The 10,852-nt window shown below is 39.3% G+C and overlaps 1 protein-coding gene across 4 annotated transcripts in view; it reads right to left on the minus strand.

The window, feature by feature from the left end:
• The window catches only part of LOC110106915 (polypyrimidine tract-binding protein homolog 3), a 53,454-nt gene extending 45,630 nt beyond the window's left edge, over positions 1-7,824 (minus strand). The window contains exons 1-5 of one of the 4 annotated variants that reach the window (XM_020837001.2): positions 7,627-7,824; positions 7,408-7,484; positions 7,247-7,318; positions 7,057-7,133; positions 1,938-2,025 (exon numbers count right to left, since the gene is read on the minus strand). In XM_020837001.2, the coding sequence (XP_020692660.1) occupies positions 1,938-2,025; positions 7,057-7,133; positions 7,247-7,318; positions 7,408-7,464 (294 nt within the window). In that variant the 5' untranslated portion in view covers positions 7,465-7,484; positions 7,627-7,824. Of the gene's footprint in view, positions 1-1,937; positions 2,026-7,056; positions 7,134-7,246; positions 7,319-7,407 lie in introns of all 4 variants that reach the window. The other 3 variants (XM_020837000.2, XM_020836999.2, XM_020836998.2) reach the window with 3 other exon arrangements.
• Positions 7,825-10,852: the final 3,028 nt, after the last annotated feature.

Consider the following 10,852-nt stretch of genomic DNA (forward strand, 5'->3'; position numbering starts at 1 on the left):
ACATCCATCCAGGACGATGGTCTGTACGATATTCGACGAATTGAACTAATCGTATAGGACGGACGATCTGAACAAAGGAACCTTCTAAATTGTCCAGACTCTCTCAAATCGTCTTGGCTGATTAAGCTAAATTTGAACTGAACATACGGGACGATCGATCAATCATCCTAGACGATATTTGACAATTAGTTGTAAATTAGGGCAAATTTTGAGCCCTTTTTTAAAAGAACTCTTGTTTTTTTAAGAGGAGATCTTTTGTTGCTGTCCTGACCTGAGAGGGCCCTGAGGAGAGGGAGAGCAAGGGAGATAAAGAGAGGATCTTGTGAGGGGGAGTTTGTGAGGGGTTTCACAAAGGTTGCTCCAAGCAAGGATCCGAGTTGTATTCTCTGGTCATCGTCCCTGGTTCCTTGGAGGTTCGAGAAAGGTCTACTTCAGCAATTGATCGAGGTTCTCTGTCTGATTCAGGATGAAGCAAAAGGAGTTGGGTTCTCTGTCTGCTTCAGGAGCAAGCAAAAGGAGTTTGGTTCTCTGCCTCACCGGGGTCGGTGGAAGGGAGTTTTTGTACGGGCTTCTCCACCTTGCTGTGGAGGCAAAAGGAGAGACACTGAGTTTAGTGCAATACCCGCAGGAAAGGCTCCGTGGAGTGGACGTAAGTCAAGTTGACCGAACCACTATAAAATCTGGTGTGTTCTTTCTTATTATTTTTCCGCATTTAATTTCTGTGGTGATTGTTTGATTGTGTTTGTGATTTTGTTTGGAGAATTTTTTAAATGCTAATTCACCCCCCTCTTGCTAGCCTTAGGACTAGTTCATAAGGGCTTAACATCCCTGGCAAACTTTTAAGTTGCATCAGTGCACTTTCAAACACAAGTGCATGAATTTTTCATAATAATCACCCTCTCCAAAGAGGGGGGCTATAAATAGTTAAATACAATAGTAAAATAAAAAGACAAAAATGCCCCTTGGAGTCACATGAACCTACTCCCTCAAGTGAGGGTAAAAATGAAAAAGGTACAATAATAAATCAAATGCAAAAGATTTCTAAAAAATAGAGAAGTGTTAATCATGGTCGTAGATCTCTGACCTCTCCTCTGGTAAACTCTCCACTGTCGGATGTCCTCATCATTTTTATTATGGTATCATTACAATTTATCATTATCATTATTGCAAATAACATGTTACATTCCTAGAATTTATAACATCATATAATATCATGTATGTTATCAAAATTAAATTTAGTCAAGCAATTTATGTTAAAAGTTAATCATAATTTAGTCTAAAATTTTCATAATATAATATATATAATTATCTTCCAAATATTTTTATAATGATAGACTTTCTTTTTACATGATGCCATACACAAATTTCAACACACACAATGATTAAGAGAAATCCTTTGTATTTCAATTGTTAAGTCTCAATCTCGAGACCTATGCCCTAAAAATGACAAGTATGTCACTTTATCCAAGGCTCTCTAGTTAGCATGGACCATATAAATTACCTTTAACACACAAAAAATACAATTAAACTAGAAACGAAATTGAAGACCGAAACTAATGAATGAAATCATAGAAACTAAAACTTCTATAAATATGAAACCAAATCAACATTTTTAAGCTTGTTATTAACAACAATATAGCTCGAGGAAAAGTAATATGATTATCCTATTAACTTATTTAGGTAATTTTGAACCCATGCCAAAGAACAAGAAAGGGAAGCCCAAGTATATTCATTTGTTAAGGAAGCATGTCTTCACAACATCAAAAATTATGATGGAACTATGAGCATTATGATTACAAGACCCACTATGTTACATGCAAACATTTAAACAAGCTAACATTTAACAAAATTGCTCGAAACTATAGGAGATACCTACTCAATTCCCTAAACAATGAAATACATAGCAAATTCCTAACAATTTCATCTTAAGAACAAACCTGCTCACCACCTTTGGTGCCTAAAGAGTTGGGATCTGTTGTTGTTAGTTCTTGATGTGATGAGAATTGCATGTAGATATTCCTTCCCCTGACATGACACAACATTTTACATAAATCAGAGTACAAAATTTTAAAACATTTCTTTCACAAAGATCACCATAATTCACACTTTCTTCATGTCAAATATCAAAAACATTTCTTTCACAAAGAAACCTTAAACATGGATAATCTGACGTCAATTAAGACTCTATTCAGTGGCCAAACTAGCATCATACATATTTCTTCATGTTTTATTGTAAAATGGAAAAAAATAGTAAAACTAGTAAGCATTATATATATATATATATAGACTAATAAAGGACTCTACCACATCAGGAGAAATAGAGCAGCTACTACAACACTAGATTAAATCAACACCAGTAATTCAAAACAGAATACATCATCTAAATCTTACACGTGTAAAGAGCACCCTTACCTTTTTCTGTGTAACCAATCCTCCTCCTATAAAGAGGGCAAACAGTAAATGTAAATATTGCAATGAAGGAAAAAAACACACTTTACACTATCCTGTGTCTTCTACTTTACTCTCCTCACAAAGCTTTTCATATTTTCAACATTTACTGTCATGTGAACTTTTGCTTTATGGTATCATAGATTCCTTCTTGACTAACGGCAATGTGCAAGCATGGACACTTCTACAACCTCCCAGGCGAGCACTCAGGCAGCAAAAATCACTCATAACAAAACCCAAATACCCTCCTCTCAAGTTTGTCATCTCCAACATTAAGCAACATTGTGCTAAAACAGCTCTCCAACGAGAACTACCCTACATGGCGTTCTCAAATACTCAAGCTCTTTCATGCAAATGGGTTTGCACAATATCTTGACAGCACTCTCCCACCACCACCTCATTTACACATCGGCCCAAACAATCTCTCATAAATCAACCCAGCGTATAATAATTGTCTTCTGATATACCAAAACCTAGCTATAGCTCTTTGCTCAACCATCACATCCGCCCTGCTGCCATACGTTCTCCACCTAGACTCTAGTAAGGATATATGGCTCACCATGGAACACCGCCTTCAAACATCCAACTGATCCTAAGTAATACAGTTGAAGAATGAATTACATAACATTTCGATGGGCAATCTTACCATGTCTCAATATCTTACCAACATCAAAACACTTGTTGATAACATTGCAGCAGCCGGCGCAACCATCGACCCCTAAGACATCATCTTATATACCCTCAATAAACTACCATCACAATATCAGTCCTTAAAAACTTCAATCCGCACAGCACTCACCCCTGTGAGTTTAGAAGATCTCTACTCACTTATAACTAGTGAAGAAATCAACATCCAAGCCGAAGCCACCTGATATCATACACCTTCTGATCCTCAGATTGCTCTCTACACCTCTAGAGGAAGAGGAACCCATGGATATGGCTGCCACCAATACACTCAGCAACATTCCAACAACGTGCAAGCTCCCAAACGATCGCCCTCTGTATCAATCACCTGTCAGATTTGTGGCAAGCGAGGACATTCCACTCCAACCTATTGGCACCTCAAGAATCAAAATTTTGTCTCTCCAGCTACTCCATTAGTTGCCTCTTCTTAGCCCACCGTTGATTAGTACCTTGATATGGGAGTTTCTTCACATCTTACTCCCCAAATAGACCACATCCTGGACCTGAAGCCTTACACTAACTCTGATCGTATCACAGTGGGCAACGGAGGCTCCCTTCCCATCTCTCACTCCGGTAGAGGACTACTACCTACCCCCACACGTAACTCACTCTCTCCTTGGTTCTACATATCACATCCCTTTCTCATAACCTCATCTCCATATCCAATCTCACTACTGACAATAACATCATTGTTTCCTTTACTCCTTCCAGCTTCCAACTCAAGGATCTGAAGACAAATTGCCTCCTCCTCCAAGGTCTCTCCCGCAATGGCCTATACTGAATTAGCACACAAGACTATTCTTCCACAGCCATGTTCACCTCCACCTCATCCAGTCTTCGATGGCACCATCGTCTCGACCACCCTCACCAACAAAAAACTACTACAATCTCCAAGCATAACAAACATTTGCAAATTTATATACCCTCATCTTTATGTTATTCTTGTATGGTCTCTAAAGGCCACAAATTATCTTTAATTAACTCTACATCATATGTACTGACCTCTTGAATTAATAAATTCAGACGCTTGGGGACCTTCCCCTATTGCATCCATCCAAGGGTACCATTGTTACATAATCTTTGTTGATGATCACTCCATGTTCACATGGTTGTTTTCAATGCACTCTAAGACCAAAGCTCTCCAACATTTCACGAATCTCAAACTCCTACTTGAAAATCATCTCCCCTTTAAAATAAAGTCTTCAAACCAACGGCGGAACCGAATATACTAACAATAACTTCCAAACTGTTTTGCAAACCCATGTCATTCGCCACAAACTTAGTTGTCCATATACACCTGAACAAAATGGCCTTGCTGAAAGAAAGCATAGGCATCTCATTGAAACAACAAGAACTGTTCTTCAAGCCGCCACACTTCCATTCCAATTTTGGGTAGAGGCACTTCTAACAGCCACATATCTCATTAATTGAATGCCTTTAACCACTACCAAAAATAAATCACCACTTCACATTTTATTCAAACAAAAACCGAACTACTCACACCTCAAAACCTTTGGCTATGCTTGTTATTTAGTAATCCATTTGCATCAAAGACATAAACAATCCTCTAAAGCTCCACTGCATCTCCATTGGCTACTCAGACAAACCCAAAGGGTACAAGTGCTTCAATCCCAATACTAGTAAACTCATTATCTCTAGACATGTTCGCTTCGACGAATCAATTTTTCCCTTTGCCTCTCAACCACCAAACCAACCATCCACATCATCAACCACTAATCAACCAACCCTCACTGCTTACTCCAATGCCATACATTCAATCCATAGAAATAATCAATTCTAACCATCATACCCAATCCATTGATAGCACCATTCCTACCAATACCAACATACCCAACCAGTCCCACACAGACCCTCATCATCTGCATACTGACCTCCTCAATATCTCTAATCAGTCCAATTCAAACAACTCAAGTACTCTACCACCACTAGCATCCAACCCACCCATACGACACCCTATAACCACTAGATCTCAAACCATCTCACTCAAACCCAAACAAATCCTAAATTTGTTTCACCACACATCTACCTCTAATGATCCAACTTCCTTCTCAGCAGCCTTAAAACACCCACATTGGCGTCAAGCCATGGCCGAAGAATTTCTTGCATTACAACGGCAAGGTATGTAGAAACTAGTTCCCCCTCCTCCTACTCAACACATCTTAGCTTGTCGCTTGACATATCGTACCAAATATCACGCCGACCATTGCACGCCACAAAGCAAGACTACTCGCTCAAAGTCATCGTCAGGAACATGACATTGACTACTTTGAAACTTTTAGCCCCGTAACCAAACATCCCTCCATTCACATTATGCTTACCATTGCCCTAATCAACCATTGGCCAATTCAACAACTAGACATCGTCAACGCATTCCTCCATTGCTCTCTAAATGAAATTGTTTACATGCATCAACCACAAGGCTTCCGTGACACACAATTTCCAAATCATGTATATCATCTCCACAAATCCATCTATGGCATCAAGCAATCCCCCCGTCAAATGATTTAACAACTTCTCCAGCTACCTTCTCACATTGGGATTTCATCAAAGCCAAGCCGATCCGTCACTATTAATCATCGACCAACAACCCACGACCATCTATCTCTTTATATATGTCGATGATGTCCTCCTCACCAGCAATGACTCCACGGCAATACCTACCTCTTAATAAAATCAGCTCTAAATTCCAAATTAAATATCTGGGCAACTTTCTTGGCATCCAAATTACTACCCACTATAATCATATTTTTCTATCTCAATCTCTATATGATGTTTCCATTCTCATCAAGGTAAGCATGTCACAATGCAAGCCACTTTCCACACCATCCCCCAAAAAATCGAATTCGCAATCAACCCAAATCATATCTCCATTTGAAAATTAACTCTATCGGCATCTAACGGCTTCCTCTAGTACCTCACTATAACCCATCCTGACATTGTGTTCTCAGTGAACCAACTCAGTCAATATATGCATCAGCCCTTACCGCAACACTCTCAAATGCTTAAATGACTCCTCTGTTACATCAAAGGGGCATCTACATTCGGCTTAATCATTCAACCAGGTCCTTTGCATCGCACCACCTATTGTGATGTTGATTGGGCTACAGATCCCCTCACCAAACAGGAATTTGCTAATTCTTAGGTCCCACTATGATCTCATAGCAGGTAAAGAAGCAAACGTTGGTTGTGAGATCGACTACATAAGTCGAACAATGAGCTTTTGCAACCGCGATAGCCAATGTTATATGGATCCGCCATCTTCTTCGCGACTTCAATATACCAATTTCTCAACCAACGGATATCTACTATGATAACATCTCCATTATTGCACTCACCAACAACCCAATATTTCATGCTCTAACAAAACATATCGAGATAAATCACCATTTTATCAGCGACCATATCAACTCTCATACCATCAAAGTACTACCGATCAGCTCCCAAGATCAAGTTGCTAATATTCTCACTAAACCCCATTCTACAAATCATTTTTAGCAACGTACGACTCAAACTGACAGTTCATCAGCCATTGTTAGTTTGCGAGGGGGTTAAAACAGACTTTGCCACATCAGGAGAAGTGGAGCAGCCACTGCAACAATAGATTAAATCAACACCAGTAATTCAAAACATAATACATCATCTAAACCTTACATGTGTAAAGAGCACCCTTACCTTTTTCTATGTAACCATTCCTCTCTATAAAGAGGGCAAACAGTAAAGGTAAATATAGCAATGAAGTAAAAACACTCTTTACACTATCCTGCGTCTTTTATTTTACTCTCCTCACATAACTTTTCTTATTTTCAGCTATATATATATATATATATATATATATATATATATATATTAACAATATTGGGCTGGTGATCTAAATCAAAATGAGATTTATTGCAGTGGCTTCACCTAATGCTTGGTTGGACAGTCTCATAATACTGCAGGACGTTAGCAGCAGTAGAAACATCATGCATCTGAATAAGAGCCTGCCACCATAGAACAAAACTACAACATAGATAACGTATTCATACGAAAATTAGTTTGCCATAGCAATCTGGCAAAGAAAATTTACATAATAGCCAAAAAAGCATTTACATGCCTGATTTTTTGCTCTTAATATGACAAGCTTCATGACCACGCCAAAGGGCTGCACCAATTGAAGAAGATCATTCTGGAGACCAAAAGCAAGCATTAAGCTGCATTTTTTTTTTACGCCCGAAAGCAAAATTAAATAAAATTTCTCGGTAAAATAGAAAAGACCTCATTTATCTCGTGCCCCACATTCCGAATATGAATAACCTTGGAAGGCTCTGTCATCCTAAGCTGACCAAACTCCTCTGCAAACATCAGATTTCTTCATACATTACCTTAGCCGTATAGCAGAGCGGTAGCCAAAAGTGCAAGCGATGTAATAAAGCGCGAGAAAGAAAGGATGTGAAGAGAGAGCTAACGGAACGAAATAGGAAACCGGAGGGTTACGAGCGCTTTAGGGTTTTGAGAATCGAAAAGGAAATGGAATTCAATAGGCAACCAAAGCCGATGCTGCTCCTGGTTTCTCGTGTTCTATCAGCCCCCTTAAAACCAAGCGTGAGCTTTGTGGTAATTGGATCGAATTGACTCCAGGAGAATCGAAGTTGTGATTTTCAGGGTCGGGAGTTTTGGCCGGTGCTGTTTGGTATCAGATTTTATTTAAATTCAGATTTACGAAACTATGGGGAGTTAAATTTTCAAAATTATTTGATAATATTCATGATAAATTTTATTAAATTTTGTGTGACTGTTTAACTATAGAGCATTACATCTTGAAACAAGTTGATTTTTCTTCCCTCTCACACCAACAGAATCTTAAATTCGCTGAATCAGAGGATTTTAGAAATCCGATATTTATTGCGAAAAGGGATAATTTTTCGTCTACCACGACTTTCATTTACCGTGAGATTTGGTTTTACATTTTAGGGCGTTTGACTGGATTTCGCTCAAATCCGTCTCAAATATGATCTAAATCATATTATCAAACAACCCTTAAGTTACAAACATGTTATACCCATAGAATATGAATATTGTTGCGGACTAGAATATACGCAGTGATAGAGTTAGAAAATTTCTGTCTCAGCGTTGTACGGATATCTAGCACACAAACATAGGAGAAATAACACCATGATTTTTACGTGGAAAATCTTGGAAAGGGAAAAAATCACGGGATCACACCCAATTGAAATAATTTAACTAGTGTTTAAAATTTAGGACAATTAGATTACAAAACTTCACTTCCGGATTTAAATCCAATTACAAACAAGTTGCGTATTCGAGCTGAATTCAAAATCACTTAGAATTCTGGTGACACTGGGAAATCGGGTAGAGTTCTGGCATTACTTGGGCATCGGGCAGAATTCCGGCGTCACTCGGGCATCGGGCAGAATTCCGGCGTCACTCGGGCGTCGGGCAGAATTTCGGCGTCACTCGGGAGTCGGGCAGAATTTCGACGTCGGTGGTCAAGGAGTTTCTTCCCTCCTATCCTTCTCTTCTTCTTCTTTTATACTTCTCCTCTTCTTCTTCTTGCTTGGGTCCCCTCTCAAGAGAAATGAGGAATTTATTTATAGAAAATCTGGAGTGGCATGGCCTGTAAATAGGAGGAGGATCAAGGGAAAATGTAGAGTGGTTCGATTGAAGGCCGATATTGAATCCATTGATTGTGAATCGTTCGTCAGACAGTTGAAGGTCTTAATGATGTCAGAATTTGACGATCTTGGGCTCATTGGATTAGTCTCATCAAGCCACTCAATTGGACTATAAGTTCGTCATGTTTGGTAACTCAAATTATGGTACAAACTTTGCAACTTCACTTTGGGTACTTGATTTAGACTCATTGGGGCTCGGATTGAGTCGAATTTGGTGTCGTTGGGTTCATATTTCCAAGAAGCTCAGTTTGACTGTAAGTTTTCTGAAATCGAAGTTCAGGTGATCCCAAATTTAATTTTTGAAGTTTACAGCTTGATTTTGTCACGAGATTCAAGCCCAATCAAGATAATTTATTGATGATACATAAGTTGCCCCTCCTGTTTTCGGACGTCAAAGCTCCATGAGTCCAAAAATACGCATTACAGACTTTAGAGAATTTTTCATGTGATTTGAAATCCAATCTTGCATATAGGAGCCCCAAATAGCATTAGAAGTGCCGAAATTGAGTACAGAACGTTGAAAAATGGTACCGAGGACCCTAAAAACATTTGATTTGGCCTTTTTGGGCAAAACTTGGACCCGAAATTGACTGGGCAACCAAACCGGCCGGCCGGCCGCCGCCAGCACAAAACCGTCTGTCTTCGCGGGCGACTAATCTACCTGGGCCAGCCCGTGGCCCCGCTCTGTCCGCCTGGCCCGATGCTAGCCTGCGCCCGGCCTGCCGACCCGCGCGGTCAGCCCGTTCAGTTTGGCAACAGGGCGTCAGTTCGAGCCCGCTGTTAGCGATTGCCCGAACCGCTAGCCGACATTGCCTTTTTTATTTTTATTTTTTTGTAAAAAAAACATAAAAAATCTCAAAAATTCAAAAAATTTTCTAAAAATTTCATAAACTTCTAAAAACTTCCTTTCTTCTCCCAAAAATAATATAAATAGACCCCCAAGGCCAAGAGGAAAACTGCACCTTCTCCTTCTCCTTCTGGCTTTCTAACAGTTGAGGCTTTTAACTATTTTCAGTTGGTGACTTTCCCTACTTAACTCGGCATCCCTCCTCTTGTGCAGAAGTTGAAGAATTTCCCTCTTTTTTCTTCTTTCTCCCTAGTTTTTCTTCCTCCTCTAAAGGTTTTTTGCTAACATTCGTAGGTGACTTTCCTTACTCAATTTTAGCGCTTCTCTTTAGTAGCGAAGTTAAAATAGGTGATCACACATCTGAAAGAAATCCTCCAGTCAAAGAAGATCATCTTGTGCACCGATCTAATGGTTCAAAGAAGACTCATAAGGCGCTATAGACAAATGATGTTATTTACACCATCACTGATGATTCTTTCATCTCCTTTAGGAAAAAAATTCATTTTCCTAATGATCTGGTGATGAAGGTGCCGACAAGATTTGATCGTGCCCGTTTTCCTCCCTCGGGATGTGTGACAGTTTATGAATTCAGTTTGCAAGCGGGGCTATGGTTTCCACCATCTCCTGAGTTGATTGATAGTCTGAAGACCTATAGAGTGAGTTTATCTCAATTTTTCTACAGGGTCATGTTGATTGTAATGGGTCTTATTGTACTTTTAAAAGATCATGAGGTTGTGCTATATTCAGAATGCCTTTCTCGGATGTGACGTCTCATTAGTGATACGTAGGATCGTATCTCCTTCAGATCCAAGTAGTTGGATATTCGTACTCGAGACCCATCGAATGGTTGGATTAGCGACTTCTTTTTGTGCAAAATGATTGGAATCTTCAAGAAAAATGGGAAAAATTGAAGGAGTTATCTGTTCCCCTTCATATTGAAGCAGAAGGTTTATTGAAGATACTCAAGCTTCCTGTTATCGATACCCTACATTATGATGTATGTTATTTGAGCAGATATATAGACAAAGAATACTTGTTCAAGGTGGGATTATCTACTCAAGTAGGAAGATCGCATGCCCAAATGTTAAAGAGGTCTCGAAAATTCTAGAGGCAGTCCCGCAACCTTCAAAAATTCATTCTAAGCGATCAGGGAGTGAGGGAGATTTGCAGGCATCAAAGA

This window comes from Dendrobium catenatum, unplaced genomic scaffold, assembly GCF_001605985.2.
Source record: "Dendrobium catenatum unplaced genomic scaffold, ASM160598v2 fragScaff_scaffold_1638, whole genome shotgun sequence".
In the NCBI taxonomy this organism is placed as follows: Eukaryota; Viridiplantae; Streptophyta; class Magnoliopsida; order Asparagales; family Orchidaceae; genus Dendrobium; species Dendrobium catenatum.